The sequence below is a fragment of the Apteryx rowi genome, unplaced genomic scaffold (genome assembly GCF_003343035.1).
Source record: "Apteryx rowi isolate R43461 unplaced genomic scaffold, aptRow1 scaffold_423, whole genome shotgun sequence".
In the NCBI taxonomy this organism is placed as follows: Eukaryota; Metazoa; Chordata; class Aves; order Apterygiformes; family Apterygidae; genus Apteryx; species Apteryx rowi.
The window spans coordinates 715989-739787 of record NW_020450676.1 but is presented as its reverse complement, the minus strand read 5'-3'; the positions used below and the strand labels follow the sequence as shown (position 1 = coordinate 739787).

At 36.9% G+C, this 23799-nt stretch overlaps 1 protein-coding gene across 1 annotated transcript in view; it reads right to left on the bottom strand.

Moving 5' to 3' along the window:
• Window positions 1-23799, bottom strand: part of SLC2A13 (solute carrier family 2 member 13) — a 219549-nt gene that overhangs the window by 26623 nt on the left and 169127 nt on the right. The window contains exons 8-10 of the mRNA XM_026076041.1: window positions 19110-19273; window positions 14037-14157; window positions 1483-1608 (exon numbers count right to left, since the gene is read on the bottom strand). Coding sequence (XP_025931826.1) covers window positions 1483-1608; window positions 14037-14157; window positions 19110-19273 — 411 coding nt within the window. The remainder of the gene's footprint in view (window positions 1-1482; window positions 1609-14036; window positions 14158-19109; window positions 19274-23799) is intronic.

Here is a 23799-nt window from a genome sequence, read left to right as displayed (position 1 = left end):
GGGGTCCTTATACTATGGAATTATTGTATAGAATGGAAATATTATATTGCACAATATGGAATGGAAAAATTTCTTCTTTCCTATCTAATTTGCTCCAAGAGGCTGTTCAGCAAGGAGTGCTATATAAGAATGAATCATAAATATAAAAGGATTACTGATGCCCACGTTTACTACGTTATACAAGAAAACTGCCTAATAAATAAAGTTTATCTATCAATCACCCATAACAAGCTTATGTTTCCAGCTATGTCTTACTGCATGCTATTATGATTTTCCTAACTACAGAAATGGTACTTAAAACAACAGCACATATGAGACAAATGTTGATTTAGAATACAAAGACAGATTATCTGACAGATGTTATCTGACAAATAGGAATAGTGAGACTCCAACTGCTGCAGAGCGCATCAGAGTATTAGCTAATATGCAAGGTATGCGTGTGGGATAATGTGCAGTGGAAGACAGTCAAAGAACAGGCAGAAGGGATGAGATTTTGTAATCTTCACAGTTATTTATTAACAAACAGTATCAGTCACAAAATTATCATAGTACTTTTAAAATCAGGTTACAAAGGAACTATGCTATCCTCTTCTGCATCTGGAAAGATCTACAGGACTAGGCATGCCATTTTAATAGTACTGAAATCAAAAGGGGGGCAATTTTAGCATCATTTTACATTAACAATTTTATAATTAGTTGACATTTCCATACCTTCCAAACTCTGTCCAATATGACTCACTGCTACTAAAGCACTTGACTTTAACTTCTGAGAAATACATGCAAAACTTCAAACCTCCCCCACGCAATCTCCCAAACCTTTGCATATTTCCCAAATATTTTCATGGTCCACATGTGGCACAGTTCATTCTAAGTTCAGGGAAACGTTATGCTACCTAAGAAAAAGAGGCATGATGTATTTCGGAGTTATGCTGGGACTTTTCTATCTATGAATGCATACATCTTAATACCCCAAGTGCAAAGTATACCATGATGCCATTTTTAAGCAGAGGAACATAGAAATCTGTGGCTGCAAACTATGCTTCTGATATTTTAAACTTTTCGGATTTTTTCATTTTAGATCCTTCAGTGAGCAATCAGGTTTCTTTAATAAGCCAATATTCAAAAAATGTGTTTTAATTAAAGCATTTTAAAAGAAAATTAATTTGGAGGGTTTTAAGTGTACATCTAGGTAATATGCCACCTCAAATGAATGAATGCATCAGGAAAAAGTTAATTTTCCTAATTGGTTGCGTACTTTTGCCATAGGTTCTAATTGGTAGACTACACAGACGTGTGTGCACACACCACAATAGGCTTTTATTTAGAATGTTTTTTGGAATTTAATTTTCCATTTTTTCCAATAATAAGTTTTTTCCTAACATTTTAGAAGTAGTGTTTTATGTAAAAGCAAAAGTGTCCTCAACAGCATAAAATAAATTGTTAGCAAAGCTTAAGACTAGAAAATCCTGAAAAGTGACATACCTGCCCCAAGCTGCTTTCATTGTAGAATCTTTATCAACAGGAATACATGAGGACTCAACAACACTTGATTTATTCAATTTGTAGCAGAGACCACAGTCTGGATCTAACATACATCCATTGCAATAACTGAAAAAGAAATAAATAAGTGCATAAGCAACATTTTATTTATTTGTACGTCAAAACAACGCTATCACCTAATCATGCTTAGAATGTGCATAGTCAAGTTGTCAGTGTTGGATACAAGACAACAGAAATTGCCTAAAACAGGCAATTGAAGTTTCATAAATTTTTGCTCTTTGTTAATGGATGCTTTCTAAATTATAAAATTACTGCAGAATTTCAAGATAGTCCTCTTTTTAGAAACTAAATATATTTAAGTATGTCTTTCTCTTGCATAAATGTTAGATAAAATTGAGGTTTGAACAGTTTTTCAGTTGGAAAACTGTATTAATTCAGATAGCTTTTACTGGAGATACAAACTGCAAAAAACATTTGTACAGGCAGAGGAGATGAAACAAAAATTTCAGGGAGAAGTCAATCAAATAAAATTTCATCTGGAAGTAGTAAATATTTCTTCTCTTGCAAGGACGGATGAAAAAATTATAACCCTGCTATTATCAATTGTGAAAGGAAAGGACAATTCCAATATTATATTGGACAGTCTTAATTACATATTGTTAATTAATATTAATACAGCAAAGGACAGCAACAGTTGACAGGAACAAAAGACTGGAGATAAATAAAAAATATTTTTATAAATCACAACTGTGTATAAGTATGTAATAATGATATTAAAAATAACTAAAAAAAAGGTAGGATATTCTGGTGAAACAATCTTTCAATGTTAAACAGAATGCTAATTTATGCTTTTCAAATTGTGGAACACCTCCCATTCAATTTTTGCGGTATAACAAGCTTTTAATGACATACAAATTTCTAAAAAGATTCAGATTGCTAGCACATCCAGCTTGGTCTCCTGGCACAGAGCGCAGTCAATTCCAAATACTACATCCTATCAAGCGCAGCAGTGGATTTTTTAGTCAACTGTATGCAAATTATATTTAATATGAACACCATGTGCAAAATATGATGCATTAAAGTGGTTTTTAGGCAATAATCCTCTTTGGAAACACTGCATCATTTTAACTATAGAGAAGGAGGGCTGTAGACATCAAGTGACAAGTTATGACTAATGAACAAATTTCAATCACAACATCATCAAGGCCATCTGAAATAGGAAACCAGAGCTGTTCCTTGCAAATTTACCCATCCAAATTCTCATTAGCTAATCAAAAATGGCAAGAGGAGAAAGATCTCAGAAGCATATTTGAATGAATTAAATGCTAACCTGGAGCACTACAACAGGCCATGATGCCCTTAAGACTTAAAGACAAAAACATAGAAAAGACAGAGAAGGAGCATCTATTTAAATATAATTTTTTTAATCTTAAAAAAAAATCAAAATTCAGATTTTTTGAAAACAACTTTTTCAGGATTCAAGATTTCTCTAAATCTATTCTTATCAGCTTTACTTCAAGCAGAAATATAGTCAAGTACACAATACCAGGCAAAACAAGAACACACAAAAATGACAATTCGACACAATGGTGAGTATCATCTTTATGCTGCTGCCAGCAGAGGACAGAACAGGGCCTGGATGCCTCATCATCTATCTCAGTGTCCTCACAAAAATCAGTGCACAACATGAATGACAGAACTAAACTCTGTATTGATTATTCTGTCCTACTGGGTTCTCTTTATGAATAATTCCATACAACATCCTCTGGAATCGGTATCAGAAACCAGTCAACTCTAGAGCAGAAAGTATCTTATTTAGTTATCCATCCCTCCCTCATCCTCCAGTCCAGAAAAAATCTAGGAATTTGGTTACTGACTCCAGAGTCTACCTACGCGGCTGTTAGTTCAGCTGCCCCTCAGGCTTTACTGAGTATGCGTAACTGAGTCTTGCAGTTGGCATTCAGCATAATAAAGGCTGCTGGATTTCATGTGGTGCCAAATGCCAGAGGTTATAGTTACACATAACAGTTTAAATAATTTAAAATGGTTATTTTCCACAGCTTTCCTGATGCTTGTCTTTCAGATCAAAAAGTTAAATGACAAATATTAAAAAAACCCTTTACCTTTGGGCTAGGATTTCCTATTATTAGCTATATAGCAAATTCATACCATAGGATTTGACCTTCAGTTTCAGAGACAAGACCAGTCTATGTCAGAGAAAACCCAGAAATTCAATATGCAAAAAGACTTAAAGCCCTTTCAAATCTAACTCCCAACGGACTTAAGATAGGTGTTCTGCTGTTCACACCATCTAGCATTCTTCTGTGCCCTATGTTATCATAACACCAAATTTTTATGTTGACTTCAACAAAGTAGATAGTCATCACTTTTTCTGAGATAAGGACCAATTTTTTTTCTCCAGAATACCATCATATACATGTTATAACTATTTCACAATACGGTAAAAAAATCTGTATTAGTTAATAAATAATAATGGTTAGTGAAGACCTAGGTGAAAGAAGCAGGAAAGATTTTTTTTAAAAGAAGCAATATAAAAATAAAAAAAAGTGCTGAAGAGGTTTACTCTAAATTTCTCTCTCGAAAAGTTAAAGTGGAAATAAAATACACATCAGAGTTTCAGACCTATGCTTCACTCTAGCCCCATTATTACTCACTAAATAAGAAATATTTACACAATTCAAACTTGAGCACACATTCTTGCATGCTCATTGTGATGTAGATAAATCAGGACACACAATATACCTGGAAAAGAAATGCACACTATAACACTTATTGACATTTAAACTATCTACTACAGATCTCTTTCCTGTCCTGCAACATATTCTTATCAGCTCTACCCAGATATATGACAGAATAATGAATCTACAGAAACACCGATACTTATTCAAATCTACCCTGTAGAGCAGTCATGGCTTTAAAAGCTCTATACCAAAACTCCCCAGGGTGACTATGTTAAGAAGGAAATTTGCATCCAATCATAAATGGGAAATGTGTTTCCTGTATTTTGTCGTGAAACGTTTATATCCGTGCTAAGGGTATGAGATAGCGTCTTGGAAACAGGTTCCTCAGTGGAAAGCTAGTTGAAAATTCTCAGACAGAACGGTTCTAAATCAGAGACTGACAATTCATCAAGATTAAAATATTTGGCAGAGATGATTTGATTTTGATGAAACCAGGCAGCATTACAGCAGAAAGGTTTTATAATGTGCCTAGTTCCCTGGCTGCTTACAAGCCAGGTTCCTAGGCAACCCAACAAAAAGGCAATCTCTAGACTTCAGATGCTTCACCCTAGGTAGCAGAATATCAACAAACAGAGAACAAGGAATATGAGGCTCCAGACGTCCAAAGATGTCCAGCTTCTCTGCAGCCTGGCTGGGTATGTCCACAGAAGGGAAGTCTCAGTAACCTGACTCCTCAATTTATTGGAAACAGCAGTGGAGTGGGATTTCTCGGATCCTGCCTCATTGTCAGAGCACGTTTGCTGATAAGTGGATGGACAGTTCGGACACTCGACATCCCCAAACCTGCAATTCCCTCCTCTGAATCTCCCAATTCAGCTGAGGCCTCCATGCGCTCATGTCCCTTTCATCCGACCAGATGGGAATATCTGGAGCCTAGAAAGCCTGACAGGGCTAACTCCTTGGTCCCTTGCTAGCAATTTCTTGCTGGTCTGAGCACCACCAGCTTTCAGGATGTTCTGCCCTGGAGCAGCTTGCCTTATGAACTGTTCCTGAGGTTGGAGATTGATCCCGAAGACCATAGTGCCTTCCTCTTCCACAGGGAATTTAAAGTATATAGGTATTATTCTTAACTGGCTAGTTAAATAGTTTTTTCCTGATACTGAAATTATGGTTTTCATTTTTCCTTAGTGTAGTTCATTAGTCTCTACTGAGGTCTCTAAACAGAGTGAATAAATTCTTTGTCCTGCTAAAGCAACCCTCAAAATGCCAGTACAAGTTCTGCAATTGCTTCTTTCCCTGCTTTTTCCCTGCTGCTTAGAATACTCCACTTGTCATTACATTTTGTGTTTTAGATTTGTAAGATGACCTTGTAAGTATGACTTTCCTACAATTCTCAGGAGTCTTTTAATTTGAGCTGCAAATTGTACCTTGCCATCTTTTGTTGAGTGATTTTGCAATAAAAGACCTTTACCCCGTGCCCTTGTTCTGCAAGTCCCATTTCTCTTTTTGACAGATTATTTTATCTTTCTCAATCTGAACCTCAATTTCTGAATTGTTCATCTCAAAATATTTCATGAAGCTTCCCTTCTGCTGCATTTTTAGCAACCTTCAGCTTTGTCTTCTGTATTCTTTTATCTAACTATAAAACTGTATTAATGTGTTCCTATCATCCAGCTAGGGAAATACAAACTGATCTTGATAATATATTCTGGACTATATAGTTCTTTCTCATTATGCAACATATCTACCACACAGGCAGCCTCTCAGAATAACAAAACATTCAGAAATATGGATGTTTCTTGGAGATATTCTCTTTTCCACCTGTTTTAGATTCACCTGTCTCATTAAGCATATGCTGCAGAATCACTCTGTGTACGCAAGCCAGTTATATGCGAAAATCTGATACATTCACAACATGCAAAACGTTTTGCTCATACCCTGACTGACTGCATCAGCTCCAGAGTCTGTTTGGCTGTTGTGGGCTTGTTGAACCCACAGCTCCTGCTCTGCATGGTGCAAGTATTCATTTTCCTGAATAAGGTTCTCCTCATAGAAGGGCGGGAACCCTGAAAAGCATCTTAGGCAGGAAATGCTCAGTGTAGTGAGAGGAGGGTCTTGCAATATCTGTTGAGGATTATCAAACACCACAAACGGGATGACATAAGCTGCAGTTCACTGGAGCCCAGAAGAGAATATTGTTTTATGATTGTTGTGTTTGCTGCTCTTCCCAGCTTGCTGTTTGTCTCTATTGCAAACAGGATGCCAGGCTAGATGGATCTGCAATCTTACCTGGTATGCCCTCACCTTTACTCTTTGCTCTCAGCATTGTTTTTGCCCTTTATGCAATGACTCCTTCGTTCTAAAGGTACAAACAGTTCCCAGAACCCTCTACCTTTACCTCCCAAATTTACTGCCTTGCCAATGAGCTAAAATATCATTTTGTTTTCTCTCCTTTTGAATCTTGCATTCCTTTCTTTATAACTGGGGGTACAGAATGTATCAGCATTGCCTATAATGCACATCTCCTTCAGATTGTGGGGCTGTGGTTTCCAGTTCCTTACAGAAATAGAAGAGACTGGAATCCAGGTTTCCTTGGTTTTGTGTTTCTATTCTCATACACACAATAAGAGAATGCCTCTTCCTCCACCCATAATTGAATGAAAATGGCCAGGATAGCTGAGTTCAGCTGTCAGAATGTCTACTCAGCTGGACTCCACAAGGGAAAAAGGCCTAATTTGTCAGTTGATGAATACGAACAGAAAAAACAGCCAAGACAGTCAACTCAGAGAAAGTACAGGGACTTTTGGATGAGTGCAACACTAAATTTACCAACTCTATTTACAAATGAGGACATTGGTGCCTTTAGCCTCCCAGCCATCTACACAATTAAGAGTTTGGCTTTTCTTTTATTTATTTATTTTTTGGTAAATGGCTGTCTTCATTTTTATACATAGAAATTCCATTTCAGTTAGGTGCTAGGTCCCTGTTTAAAACTGTCTGATTCTTGTTTCTGAGGCCTCATGCTGTTTGCACTTGCTTCACTGCACCTCAGGCATGAGATCAAGTACTTTTTTGTATTTCTGATGATTCCTGTATTGCTCCCAAAAGGTAACCTAAATCTTGACAGCAAATTCTGGCTAAATATCACTAGACGAAGAATGCAGACATTGCTGTAAGTGGTTAAAAAGCCTGGGAATTGCAAGATATTACTTCAAGGTGTCTTATCTGAGATACAGAAAATATAATAAAACATTTAATAAAGAAGTGGAAGAACCTGTTGGGACTTCAATACCACTTTCCTGCTATTACAAGCAACCAAACTTCAGCAGCTATTTGCCAAGATCTACTGCCAGTCAGTTAGATAAGGCGTGTATCCAATCGGTGATGTCCATAAGGGAAAGCTATCATTTACAATCACAGTACTCATACTCTACCTACAGTTCTATAATTTATCATGCAGCTATTTCATCAGATCTAAATTACAGTTACATTCAAGTATGATCATCACATCATCATCTTCTCCAAATCCTGTTTCACTGAGTCCACTGAGAGACTGTTCTGACCCCTCCTAGGCAAAGCTCCAGACCAGTACTGAATCCCTCTCAATATGCCAGCCACACATAGATACACTAGCTCACTTCAAAATTTTCCTTAAAACTCTCCTTTCCAAAGATTAGTATGCCTAGAGTAACATAACTTAAACTCTGAGCAACTGTTCTCAACCTTTGATTGGTGTTTGCTACTTCTATTTTAGACCTGAAGAGGAGCCCAAAGGCTCATCCATTTTTTCTACCTATAATAGTGCAATAAAGGAAACTACTCTCTCTATAAACCTTGCTTTGCTTAAATGCTTATACCATCTTAGCTACATCTCCACTATAAACATCTTGACAGCAGATTGCTGGAATGCTAATACCATACCAAAAGTATCCTGATCTGCTTGTACATAGATGTCAATTGTCTCTTGTCTTAGACGATCTTTTCTTCTCTATGCATCTAGCCTCAGCCCAGCAGCATCCTGAATTATACCTGAAACTGTGCAACACAGACTTGATTATATGTGCCTTTATTTTGAGCATAATGACAGTCACTGTAGAATATTTTGCATTTCAGACTATTCTTCCAAAGAGATTCTACACATACATAGCATACTCATAGCTTCTGTGTAGACAGGGTATTATCCCTGTTCAACGTGATTAAAATCATCCTTGTGCGACTAAAGCTTACAAACCATATACACCATAATACCATCGCATTGGAAGATTTTACAAAATAATTCCCTAGTATTGTTTCAGTTATTGTAAAACAGCGAAGTTTTAATAGTATTAGTGAAGAAGTGATGTGTCAATATTTTACTGTATGAATAACAGATTGCTCCCTCAGTAATATATAGCTTGATCCAAAGACAAACAAGGTAAGTGGAAACGTTATCATTGATTACAGAGAGTTTGCATTACACTACAGCCATTACAGTTTAAATGAGCAGCTTTTCAGATCTTTGTATTTAAACACGAGAGAGGAATTCTTCCTCAAATTCTGTTCATACTAAAGATGCCTGTCACATTGAACCGATATATTCCTTTCTCTCCCTTATGATTTTAAATTAAATTATAAGTTCTGATTTACAGGAATAATATGCCAACAAAAGGAAAAATACTACCAACTGATATACCCTTACTATGTACTTAATAAATGTTAGGACTATACTGAGGTCATTCTACAGTTCTACAACATAAACTGTCTATCAAAACTTTCATTACATTTTATAAGAGTTGGCAAAAGTATTCTGAAACCTATGTTTATCTCTTTACATACTCATAATCCTGTGGTCTTAATGAGGAAACACATTACCAATATCATTACTGCAATTCTCAGTTATCAGAATGACCAGTCACTTTGACATTAGAAAAATAAAATGAGAAACATAATGGTTCTGCGATACAATATCAGTACAATGAATCTTGATGTCTAGTTTGCAGACAACTCAGGTTCTTAATGAGTTAATTCAGGAAAATAAAGTCTAATGGCTAATATACTTACTACATGTAAGCTAAAGCTATCAAATACAACAAAACCAGTTTCAGTTATTACATTAGCTGAGTTTTTCAGGACAGGTCACAATGAAATGTTTTTGCTTAATTCATAAAGAAAATATATATCTCTGTCTAACTATCTTCTATAACTGGCATGTAACAGTACTAAGCATGGGTGCCTTCATCTCAGTCAGTGATGTGTATTTGTTCAATGAGTTTAGGAAGATTAACCATGTGAGAGTGACTAATTCAAAGATGAACAACAGAACCCTTGTGTGCTCAGCACAGCTGGCACTGCCTGTATGATTTTAATGAAACTCTCTAGACGATCAGTTTGGGAAGGAACCTGAGAAAGTGCTTGTGTACAGGTATTATTTCCCTATGATATGAACCTCAGAGTTAACCTAAGATCAAAACAACAGTTATTTGCATATTGCAGCTGCAGACAAAAATATTACTTAGGCATAACAAGTTCACATTATTTCTTCTACAGCCAGCCAAATCTTTAAAAGAACAGTAAAAGAAACAGACACATGAATGAAATTAGAAAAGAAGCAGGCAATGGTAGTTTTCCATAGATGGGTCCATTCCCAGAGAAATGTGAAGTGGGATGATCACATCTTTGACCATTTAAAGACTAGGAAAAGATGGTAGGGTAGTTAGTGTACGTGCCCAAAATTTGACCTCTTCCCAGAACCAGACAAGTCACTGGGAAAAACAGGAACAGTTTCAGAGTTTTGAGTAGTCAGGATAATGATAGGAATGGTTAGCTCGTCTGCAACCTTTCGATTTCTAAGGTAACAAATTCTGGGATGCTGTTTTGTACTCCTAAATTTGCCTCTAAACTTCTCTGTGGACTCAGAAAAAGTAGCACAGATCACAGCTGCTCTTCTGAACAGATCAAGACTAAAGCAGAGAGGTGGTCATACTGTGAACATCTATATAATCTTACACAAGTTGAGTGTGAAAATGAAGCTCAATTTAAGGATGGCACATACGAGAGCATTCATCTTGTTCTCCCTCAGTGAAATGCCTGCCTAGTTCTATCTGTGAGGAAGCGAAGAGAATTTTAATGTCCAGGGTGTCCTGCTGGATTTATAAGCGTTACTTCCATGATGCCCTTGTGAATAAGGACTACATTCAAGGTTTTCACTGATTTACAGATTATTTTTTAACTGCCCATCAACTATGACATCATGTGTCCCTACACCAAATGAAAATATTTTACTGGATATTTGCAGCATATCTTGTTTGTTCGTTTCTTGTTTGAAAGCTAGTGCACTTAACTTGTACCACTGTTTGCATGGCACGACTCTTTCAGAACGGGGTATTCAACTGCTAGGTGCTTTTTTGAGTCAGGATAATGACTGTGTTCTTTATTTGTTGAAGTCTGCTCTATCTTCATTTTTAGTCTAGCAGCCGAGGAACACCGATCCGAGGGATCAGCAAACAAACAGAACATTTGCAGTAGCTCCAAGGCTTTCATTACGGACACTCACACCTGCTGTAACCCAACAGATTTGCAAACATAAAAAGCATTTTTACTCTGCACAGCATCAGTGAAACTTCTGTCAGCAAATACATTTTGCTGACATTATGATAACTTATAAATACATTTTTGCAATGACAAATGTGGGAAACATCCACGTACTCAGAGATGGCCAAGTTGCAAATCTGCAAACTGATTTAAACTCTGACTTAAGAGAACACCACCTCAGGGAAGCACTGCATCACCGTTCAATGAGGGACTACTAGCCTCATTTGTGTAGAAAGGTGTATTTAAAACCAGTTACAGTGGCTACAGGGACATGGCATTATGTGGTGATTTTCTTAAGTCCTGCTATCTTTTGATTTTCCAAAACCTACTGAGACTGCTTTATGGCTTGGAAGATACAATGCTAAGCAACATGCAATACAAGCATTTATACTGAAGCAATCTAAAACATGGATTAAATAACAATAGACCACTGTCGTTAAGTTTGAGTTACTTCATCTTACTTTGACTGAATATTTAATTTGGAAATATCCCTACAGTAACATTTGCAACCCTACATAGCTGATACCTGTATAACTCTTTTAACTTATACTTAGAGCAGCATATGAAGTATATGTAAGACTGGGCTTTCTGCAGGCTAGATATTCATTTCCAAATCTTCACATTTGAGGATCTCTTTGACTCAATATCGTAACTGCCTTGGGGAACACCTTCAGGGCCAAAAAGGAAAGAGTGGCTGGCCTCACAAAATACAGCCCAACCATTTGCTTTCCTTTGGTTTGCAGTCCTCACCTCTTCTTCCACTCAGGACCATGCATGTTATGCTGGAGTTCTGCCAGTGAAAACATTTGCCACAGATGCCACTGATCTAAAAATGGGCTGCATGAGACAAGAAAGGCTCTGACTTCTACATTCTGCTGGAGGTGGAATGCTGCAGACGCCATCTACTTGCTAATGACAAGAACATTTTTTAAAATTTCATTCAGCTTATGGACCACATAAACAGAAAGCAGGTATACTGAGTATCTTACGCAGCTACTTTTTCCAAACTGAACATAATGTATGGCTGTATGACATCCACTCCAGAAATAATTTAGCTAAAGGAAGAAATTCACCTACAGCCTCTATTTGTGGCTACAAGAGCTTGGCAGAAAGGCGTACTGAAACGCAGCTCCTCTGGGGACTCCACTGGAGATGAAAAGTTTAAAATCGTTTTCCTTCCCTTGACCCACACTGAAAACTTTAACAATATTTGTTGTACTTATGTTGCCTTGGTTGAAGACACCTGAAATTCTGAGGCTTTCTGGTACTCAGTCAATGGTTGCTATCACAGACTTCAGTTAAGGTGCTCCCATAATGGACACTAATATGCATTATTCTGAAGGAACTTTCTTCCTCCAGCTCTAGCTAGGTCAGTGTTTGTTGATATCGTGAAGCATGAAGTTGGTATCCCAAATATCTACACAACATAAGTGTGAAAGTTGTCACTCGCCCTATAAGTGTCTAAGCTTTCCTGAACCTTTCTAAATAGGGGGAATTGTAGACTAATTCTGCGATGTGTGGGCAACTGCTTCCGTTTATTAGTTTCAACTCCCTGACTTTTGTGTTTCTTTACCAGGGTATACTACGAGATTAAAATAGAAGCACCTGAAGCTTTCTCCTACATTGCTCATTAGTTCACATTCCTCCCACATGTTCACTTTTCTCCTTTAGCTAAGAGAGCTGCATCCTTTTCAAAATATTCTCAAATGAAAATTTCAATTCTTTTATTGTCCTTTTCTAGATCCTTTTTATTTCTACTGTACCTGCCTTTGCTTACTCCATGTCAGAAAGAAAAATTGTAAGAGATCAAAGCCTTCCAAAAATTCACATAATAATATGCGTTTACTAGAACTACCTACTTTATTTTTCACAATGTTGCCTATGAGCACATGCTAGGCAAGCCACAGTGAGTCTAACTTTCCATCCTGACTAGCTATGGTTAACTGGAAAAATCTAGATTGTATAGAATAATTCATATTACTTTTTTAGGCAAACTATCCATAGCTCTTCTACACAGATTTTATACTGTTTCAGGTTATATAATCATCTAGCTTTATTAGGTAACAAAGATTTGTGTTCTGCAAATAGCGCATCAGCTCTCTCCAGACATTCTTATCTACTAGCTAACTTAAGTCCCAGGCCAATCCTTTTGGCATCCTGCTATTGACATCATCTCATTCTGAAGAGAGCATGTGGAGGTTCTTTCTCCCTTCGTATCCTTTAAGTAGATCACTTACCATTTGAAAAAGCTGGATAGGCAAGTCCCCAAAATAGCAACATAAATAGGTGACACAGGTATAAACTGCAGTGGAAAACAAGTAAAAATATAGTATTTTCATGTAGGGATCCCCATACGTGGTAGTATGTAGTGCCCTTTTAGAATCTTTTTTTTACACTCTGAGACCTTCCCGTCCACTCCCTAGAGGTCTACAAGGTTTCAGCTCCTCAGAATCTGTCACTTAAGACAGTGCTCTGTCATATGGAAAGCCATGAACTGTATGTTTGGCCAACATCTCTGTGAAAGCAGAAGCACACCTCTCATTTCTTGATAATTATTATCACAAACATATGTAAGGCAGAGATTTTGGACACAAGTAAAAACTGCTTCAGCTATTTAACTAGTCTTCTCTCAGTGGAGCACTGACACACACATGTGAATAAAAAAGACAAAATACAGAAAATAACGATACAGTCCTAACACTCTGAAAGTGAAATAACTTGAAACCACAATTGCACATGAAAGTGTGCATTCTACCCACCATAGATAAAAAGATCCAAAAATTGGATTTGTTTTGAATTGTTAATGGGTCTGTAATTATCATTGTTCTAAAGATTTTTGTTTTTCATTCAGTAAAACAAAAGGCAAGGAATACATTCTTCAAGAGTTCATACTTATTATACAGGACAAATCTATGAGTAGACTAGCAAGAGCAAACATATTTAAAAATTACATTTTTTAAATATTCATAACTTTGTGTCCACTATAAATTGTAGCATCTCTGATATAACAGAGAAAACTCGTGTGTAGTCTGCAGCCTGTCTTATTTAATCCAAGAAAATCCAAAGGGTGATTCGCACCTAAGCGAAGAGCCTAATTTTCTCCATTAAGGGACTAAGGCCTTTAACTTTAGATTTCTAAGTTAGATGCCTTCATTAGACTATGTGAATACTTGTCCATTATTCACATTAGGTTCTAAAAAACAGTTAATTGGAAAAAAAAATCTTCCAGAATAATTTGATGAACGAATGATCACGAAATCTCACCTGTATTTTGTGCAGGTAGAGTTTTGATGGGAAGGATCTGGTGGAGTAAGTGTGATTCTTGGCGAGACCTGAGCTGATAGCAAAAATCCCGAAGCTAGGATAATGAGGGCTACAGCAGTACCTAAAAATACAGATAAAGAGCAATGTGATACTTTTCTCCAGAGAACATGAAATAATTCTCTATTGAACTGAACTATGCTTGGGAAAGCAAGACACCCCATTATTATGCACACAGCATTCTCCATTATGCTAGGCAGCTGTAATAAGTATTTAAGAAAAATATCCTTTGCTACATCCACATCTTGAATTAGGTTAGATGTTACAGTCAAGTGCATCAGATTTATTGTCCAGATACTAAACTAATCGACTGCAACATTTTTTGATATGTGGAATTGAAGACTGCATGAATGAATGGATATATTCCTTTTCATGATGAAAACAATGCTGTTAAGGTAAAATTTAATAGCAACTTTTAAATCACCACACTTCTTCCCACTCCCAAACTTGAAGACTTTCCAGTAAGATAGAAAACAGCATCAGATTTTTCATCAATTTTACCTCCCTTTGTGAAGCAAGATAAATTTGACTTTTCATAAAAATGCCACAAAAAGGTCCAACTGCAATTTCTGAACTTCCATTTCAAAGAGTATACATAACAGATCTGCTATGGAAGAGTCCCCTTCCATCTGTTTTCTCCAGGCCCCAACAAATTCTTTGTAGATGAGCTACAACTGGACAAAACGCCAAGAGGAGGAGGAGGATGGCAAAAGAGATTCATACTATGTACAACAATAGGTCATTACCAGAACAGAACCACACAGTTTTCCTACTTTATTTGTCATACAAATGGAATGTGCTGTGTCATTTTAATGAAAATTGATATGCTTCACTACTCATGCTAATAAAACCCATACATCTTGCTACTCAGCGAGGCATCTAAGTCTACATTACGTAAAATACTGTGCATGTCTATTTGTATGCTCACTAGTTATGTGGTATGTTTTATTTGATAGTTCCCAAAGAACAAGTACAGCTTGATCTACAGACTACTAGTACTAAAACTACAAAACTAGTTCTTTGTTTGTGAATTAGATACTAACTATCTAATAACATTCTCCCTACAATACATAAACAGACTCACAAACCACTGAAGCACACCCCAACTGGAAGGCAGCATATGTTTAGCAGTGTGTAATGGTATAGCTTAAGGGTTGAGGACAAATGAAGAACTTTTTATTTGATTCTAAATACTCATCATCATCCCTTTGCTCTTTATATAAGAACATAATTCATTTTCTCAAAAATGTACATGTGCAGACCTTTAAAACGTGACTACATTAAAAACCTTAAAAGGTCACACTGCTAAGTGCAGGAACTACACATTATCTGTTTCCTACGGAGTTTCTTTGGGGGTCAGGGTGGTTTGGGGTTTGGGCTTTTTTAAGAGAAAAAAAAAAAGTTTCCTAGCAGGCTAACCCATCAACTGTATGAAAAATTCTTCCTGAGATATAAATAGCCTCTTAAGTAGCAGGATCTGTGTAATAAAATAATTCATGAATATGTCTGTGCAGCAGCCATGGCTAACGGTCATAAATGTGCATGAACTGGAGATTTTTGGACCATATATTTACCTGAACTGGTAGATCTGCTTCTGACTCTAATATCTTAAACTAAATCACAAAATATATGTGGAGAAAGCACCTATCTACCATAAAAATAACAGTGAATTTCATCTTATTCTATGCTTGCTTTGTATTGCTATGATGACTAGGTATGCTAATGAACCCAGTTTTCTGGGCAGGCTGGATTTTGCACTAGATTCCTTGTACTTTCAAAATGCCACAAACCAGACAGCAAATATCTTTAGACAGAGACTAAAATCTTATTTATATTCATTATAAATATGCTTTGTCTGTCTTTCAAGTTAATCAAATACACTAACACTCACTTACAGTATGTCTGCAAATTTCTTACTTCTTTGGAAAAGGACTAAATATGTAAATTTGGTACATGAATTTATATACTATATATTTTCATTCTGTGGGAAGTTTTTCTATGATTAATAAACACATACCATTACAATATATCATTAAGTGAAATGGAATAAAAAAGTAAGCATTCTGAAGACAGATTTTTCAATTTTCTCCATCTTAAAATGATATATATTTGGATATATGTTATACATCCAAATACCACCACGCTTTCAAATTGCCAGTTTCTGAAGGGGAAAAAGGAAAACTCAAATAAAATGGATACTGCACTTGTCAAAATATCTGCAAGCTTCCCAATGAAGAACTTTGAAGAAAGAAAAGAACTGAAGAGCAAAAGAAAGATAGAGAATTGATGACAACATATAAAATGAATGAGAAACTAAGAAGAGTCAGTAGCTAACTGCAGCAAAGAGAACTAAAAAAGTGGGATTTTTTTCTTTCATTTTTTTGGCAGAAGCAGTTTACTATAATTTTCATAATACTTCCTGAATCTATCAGAAAGGCTACATTTTTCAAAAGAGTTAATACTTTGAAAATGACAAAAATGCTCTAAATCAAATGCAAAATAGCCCTTTCCTAAATGTTTTCAGAGAGCAGAAAAAGCTGCATAAGTTCACAAAATTAACTTAGAATATGTAGACTTAATCAAAATACTAATGTTGCTATCTCTTCACTAATTATTCTTGTAGTTTATCATCTAACAAACACCAAATCAATTAACCTTTACAAACAAACCCTTGGAGCAGCAGGCAAAGGTAGTAGTTTTGTCCTCATTTTATATAACGGGAGACCGGGGCATACATGGTTTCTCCAAGGACCAGACAGGCAGCTATTCTAATAACTTAGTATGAAAACCAATTTCCCTAGAAAGGCAAACCAAAGAAGAACACTAAGAAAAATAAGTATACCCCATGAGAAAACTCACTGTCTGAAAACAAATCCATCAGCATATTTAATAATTACTATTTTATTCAACAGCCTTCTTGCTAAGTAAAACACATCATGCCCACCATTACCTAAATCTAAATGTCAAATATTATATAAAAAAATTCTGCATAGCATTGAGAGATGACATGATTTCAGCATGGTCATTATTCATACCATATTTTCCTTAAGAAGAGACCAAAGGATATAGAACACAGTAAGTAACACAGCACGAATCAAATGCTGCTGCAGACTGACAGCAGGCAACCAACTACAGAGCAAGGAACAAGAATATTTTTGCCAAGCAATTATTTTGTGTCCAAATATCATAAACACATAACCCTAACCGTATTATTCTCCTTTGTTAATTCTCTGCCTTATTTCTATATTCGCCTCTGCTCAATGACTAATATGCTTTATAAGGGACATTTATATCTACATTTCCCATTTACAACCTTTGAATATATTAACCAAAAAATCAAAGCTCCAAAGAGTTCTGTGTTTGTATGAAAAGTCCACATGGCAATCAAACCTATATCACTGGCTCCATATAAGCAATAAACTCCTGAGGAGCTGCCCAGAGGGAGGTATGATGCATCAGGGGCTTAACATACAACACTTGGCATATTCTAATAGGGTATAAAGGAGAGGCAGCACCCAAGAAACCAAGTGTCAGTGCAGTGCAAAGAGAGATTCACTTCATGCAAAGGCAAAGAAACAAGACAAGTGCCATAGGAGGAAAACAAAACAAAACAAAACAAAACAAAACAAAAGGTATTGTTGAGCCTAGGGAATGGTACAATCTTCCCCCCTCTGAAAGACTTGGAACTGTCTGGAGACATAGAAGAACTTACAGGGGAAATTTATTTTAATTAATCTAGATGTAGATGGTCATAAAAATATCAATTTGAGATTTGTGTTCATTTTTTATGAACTAAGGAAAGTGCTCTTCCAATCACTTCTGTCATGACAACACTTCTGAACTTGGATCATGAAAAAAGCATCAGGTTTCTCAACTCCAAAACAAAATACAAAAAAGGCCAAATACAGTTTTATTATAACTTGGACATACCAAACTGACTCCAAATTGCACATTTTAATACAAACATTGGGCAGCAGTGTATCAAACCAGATGTGACATGGTGCAGTGCAGTCAGTGTTCTGCCTACATAAATGCATTATGGATGTAAATTAGCTCCTATCATTTGGGAACTGCATCCAAATTGCAGATGGCCAGCTCTTGGCAGGTGGCTCCCCACTCTGCTGCGTTACATTAGCCAGCAGTTTGGATCCCTGACAGAGTTGACAGAAGAAGGCATGGAGGCATCAAACCTTTCCAACCAGGCAGTTGTGAACACTATTTCAAGAGAAGCAAGAACCATTTCTCTCTCTTTTCCAAATCTTGTTCTTGAAAATGTCTGAACTTCTTAGACAGTCAGCCAGAGGCAAGTACCTGTCACAGATTGCCTCAGCCCAAATGAACCCTTAAGGGACTTAACAAAGGGCCTAACCAGGTAACTGGCAGGACACGGCTGAGCACAGGCAGGACTGCCAGCTCTGCCTTTTCCAGCTTCTAAGAGACGGCTATGTGATTGAGTTACGGTGCTTGAATACCTGGACAAAATGTACAAATTCACAATATTGCATTTTAGTATCTCCCATGGGAGGCTAATTAATGTCCCATTACTACAAGTACGGTATTTATTGCATTTGACATAACTATGCACAGAACTGCATTACTTGAAAAAGTACCACAACAGCTATGTGATATGCTTTCTCCAGTAGCTTGATAAGATGTTCTGAATTCACATTAATAAGCCAGAAATTACATATCACATATACACACATACACAAGATTTAAAAACTAACTCTGAAGTTTCAAGCATTTCATTCCTTCTACTGAAAAACATAAAAAGCTAAATATATTGTCAAACATGCTTTGAAGGAGAAACTGCATCTGAAAAAAAAAGACGCTAAACGTTTTCTTAAAATTAGCTCTTAGCTGTGCACTATATTACTATTCTTGAAAAGCTACATGATTGAGAAGATGGGTCAACATTACTGTTTTGAAGAGAATTAGTTTGATAAAATTAGTATTTTATTTTCATTTTCCTTACACTTGCGAGGAATACACAATATACTCCAATTAAACACTCACCTGATAAGCTACCAAGTGTAAGTTTCCGGCGACCCATTCTTTCAACAAGCCAGACTCCCACAAGAGTGAAAATGAAGTTTATAAATGCTGTCAGTGCAGCCAGCCAGATTGCAAGCCTGTCATCTTGAACTCCCGACATCTGCAAAATGGTAGCACTGTAGTACCTGTAAGAGAATGGAGACACAAACACAAACATCACCATGGATTTGAATTTTGCTCGTACTATAGTTTCTGATTTTAAATCAAAAAGGATCATAACAAAAATCCTGTTTGACCTCCTGCATAATGCAGCCACAGACTGACACCCAATTACCCTGGGAAATCAGGCATAACCAAAGCGTAACTTGTGCTTGCCAGAAGTTTTGACTGGAAGACATCAAGAGATAAATTGCCATTCCCTTGGCTGTTTGCTTTTTCAATGGTCAGTCATGATCTGCTTGAAATAGGGTTCACGTTTTTAATTTAAATTAATTTGGCTTTTGAAGCCAGCCATTGCTTAGTGTTCTATCTTCTTCTGCCAAAACAAGCAGGATTTTAGCATTCTGTATACTCTCTAAGGAAAGATATTTCAGAAATCAAACATGTTTTCACTCCAGTTAAAGGTTATATACAACTAACCTATGGCATACAACACATTGCAACTGACATTCATACCTCCTGGTTTTAGGTTTTTCTAGTTTTATTTCACTGTCACTGAAGGGTCTGAAACAGTTTCTACTGCATTAGTTCTGCTTTAACTAGAACAGGATTGTTCTGAAATGTGTTAGCATCACATTGCAGGAATATGAATCTGCACCCACCACGTTTGACAGAAGTTTCTATTTCTTTTTAAAACAAATCAATCATTCCACACAAACAGTAACTAGTAAATAACTCAAATGAATAAAATGGAAAAAAAAATTATGGAAGCCCTCAACCTTTTTTTCACAGACATCAAATGAATACACTGCATACGTTCTCAGGGAGAGCTAAATAAGCATTCAAGAAAATACATGTTCATGTTGCATAAGTACTTTTCATTCTGTTCTGTTAATCTGTGCTGGCTGAAAAATTGAATATCCAATCCTTCAAATACATAGCAGCCTATGGGCTTTCAGATAGTAATAATCAACAAAAATGTCAAAGTTCACTTTTTTTTTTCTGGTCAACATGCAGCTTGCTTCAAACGTCACTGCATTGTCTTAATGCCCAGATGTGTTATTCTCTGAAAACTGATCCCCATTTTTCTATTCTAAGTATTAAACAGTTTTTATTTCAAACTGATAATCCATGGTGGACAATATGCTCAAGTGATTACTCGCAAAAGTGCTAGATCCATTTAAGAAGTTACCAGCCATAAATTAGTGCCCTTATAGCTGGACATCACTTCCTCCCCCTTCACTGAGACCCAGTAAAGTGTTTAGACCCTCTGAGATCCCCTCATTAGCTCCTCTTCCCCGTCGATACAATGCCTGAGACCATGCTTAGATTAGCAGCTCACGGGGTGCAGCAGGAGAGGATCTCCAGGTACCGAGGTCTTGATGTCTACACAGACGTGTGCTGAGTCTGGTTGCATGGACTGGCTGCCCACTGGCAACTGGAAAGCATCTTCCAGTTTAGCTTCATCTGAAAGAAGTGGGTTCTCTGAGACCACTCCAATGTGTGAATTGCAGAGAGGCCTGAGAGATTTGTGAAGCCTAGACCCGACCTGAACTAAAACGTTAATGTTAATGTGCCCTGGCTTCTTAAGCCTCTCTACAACAAAAGCAATTGCATGCATTATTGTAACTACTGAACATAATTGCTGAAGTTATCATATTTCAGTATTCCCATTTTTAATGTCAACCTGTGCAGCCCTAACTGCCTATTAAATGTAACAAGATGATAGGCCTTTTTAATTTCTTCCTGACAAGGAGAAAAACTATGTGGCAAGAAAAAGGTCAAGTTATGATATTATACAACTGCTTTGAATACTGCAGCTACTAGAAGGAATGCAGTATGAGTGTCAAAGTTGTGGTCCTAGTCCTAAAATGTAAAGAAAATGACAAAAGCACATGTGTATCTGTAATTTTTAAGCAAGTGCTTTAAAAGCACACAAGTACAGACAAAGCTACACAAAATAACTGAGTCAGATAAATATTAAAATATTTTAATGTTGATCATTTCTGAGGACATCAGAATTATAAATTTCTTCTATCAAGAGTTGCTGCGCACAAAAAAACACTTAAACATTTCCACAATAAAGAATCCTCAGACCAATCTTTTTACTATATGCATCTATTGAAAATATGCAGTTTAGTTTTTGAACAAATGACCCCCGTGCCAACTTTCCCCTCTCCTCTCCGTTACAGAATCAGCCTTTTTGAAAGTGACGCCTTTCAATGTTGAAAGAAAGGAGACTCCTTCCCTTCAAGCAAGTCTCTAGACAATTTCAAATGCATTAGACTTTCCAGGTTAGTCCACTCAATAGCAGATGAGAAGTCTACCATTCCAGGCTTTGTAGCTTTCCATCAAAAAATTAGCTGCCAAGTTGTCCCCATCCTAATTTTGATTGCCCCTATCTTCAGGAGGGGCTGCTCTAGCCACCTGTTATGTCAAGGCTACTCTGACAAATGATGTCTAATGATGTCTCTGTCTAACAATATCAGCTTTTTTGGATAGAATTTTTAATTCTAGTAAAATGAATAAATCTAAATAACTCAAAAACACTTTTCAACATTTTAAAAACATTTCTTTTACATTTCTGCTTTTAAGAAAATAAAATCAGAATACTCTGGCACTGTAGTACAAGGGCTTGTTGCAATTTTCTGGCACAGTACTTCAGAAATCACTGTCCAACTACTCAAACCACTCAGTCCAAGAACAGTCTCTCGAGATAACGAAACTCTATCTTTTTTTGTGAACTAAGGCAAAGTGAAATGGCAAGCAGTGCAGTAGTCAAGAAACAAATGATTAAACACTGAAGAAAATCCAAAAAGGTGACAATTTCAACAAACTTGCATGGTCTTTTTCTGTAGTTGTGCATGAACAAAGATTGTCTGTTTGTGCTCTCTCAGTTTATTATATGTACCAATTACCAGACTAAGAAAGACAAAAGCATTAAAAAAAAAAAAAGGATGTTCCACAAGAACATATGAAAAATTGTGCTTCTCCTACTCCTTGAAGTTGTTTTTTCTCCATTAGGAATTACTAAAGCTTATTCCCATCAAGTCTGACAATATTGAGCATGGGAACTCTACTGGCTGTGTCCAAGATGGGGCAGGTGTGTATTTTTACCCAAACAACCTACTGCGTGCACTGCAGCTTCCTCCCTGCCCCACGGGACCCTGCTATCACACCCAATGAAGCCAGGACACAGGCACATTTTGGCTATCGCCCCAACAAGAGCAACTTGTGCTGCCAAGCATAAGACAAATTATTTTAAAAAGTACAGCAATATGCTATGGCATATGTACACATACAGTAAGGAATATTGTCCCCCAGCTGACTTTTTAAGCCCTGAAGGGTTCAGGTGAGAAGTGGCAGGTCTGCACTTTCACGTACAGACAGTTGCAGGCTGGCCACGCGAGTGTTATGAGAGGCCATGGTGCAATCTATCAAGCCACGTAGTTGCATTAATAGGAGACTATGCCAATGCCACTTGGGCAGCTGGACCATTTAGACACACACCATCCTGTCTAAAAAGCTGTGCAACTAAGGCTAACTCAAATTTCAAATGGTGTTATTACACATCTGTCTTATTACTGATTCAAAGGAAAGTCTCCAACCCAAATTAAAGCCTTATTTGTTTCATGTTTCCCTCCTTTTGCAAGCTATCACACATCCATGTAAATACAGCTATAATGTTCTGCGAGCTACCTCCTTGACCTAACATACACTTTGAAGCTATTGTTAACATGTTAACATATCACCTTTGGTGATAAAAGATCAAGAAGGTTTTACATGTTGCTAACCTGAAAAAATAATAGGCCAAGAAATAGTGTTCCTATGTTACAGAATACAGAACTCCCCACAAAAATAAAATGCTTGGATGTGACTGGCTTAGCTTAGCTTATAGGAATTAGGGAAAGACCCAGGCTTTTAAATATGGGTCCAGAATCATTCGGTCTAATCTTAAGGCCTGAGGTGAATTTCCAAATAATGTACTTTTGTTTGGAACTGAAGATTAAGTTGTATCAACGGTACTACAGTTATTAACTGGTTTTAGTCTCGCAGAAGTGTATGCCTTCCTCTTTGTTTGCAGCTTGAACACAACAGTTGCATCATGTCATTTCTGAACGGTCAAAGGTGCTGGAGAAAAAGCACAAGCTAGGAAACTGCCATTGGATTTACTGCTACTGGGAAGAAGCTAGGCACATCAAATAACTGCGGTTTAGTGAAAGATGGAATATATTAGCTTGAAAACAACTTCTAGAGCAAAGCAGGCTTGTAGACAGAACAAGTTTGCATCTGTCTGTCCCACACATTTACAGCTATGTTATGAAGGAGGCTTAATCCAGAAAGTTTAAACTCACATTTGCATCAGTAAGGGTATGCAGAATTACCGTGGTTTCACCAGTATGTTAAATTGTGGCAACTCATCTGTGTAGACAAACTCACAGAAACAGTGGGAGAAAGCAAGAGCAGCATATGGGAAATTGGATGCCAAAGTACTGAAAATGAAAACAAGACAGGAAGAAGCTGATATATCTGGAAGGAGCCAAAGAGAGCA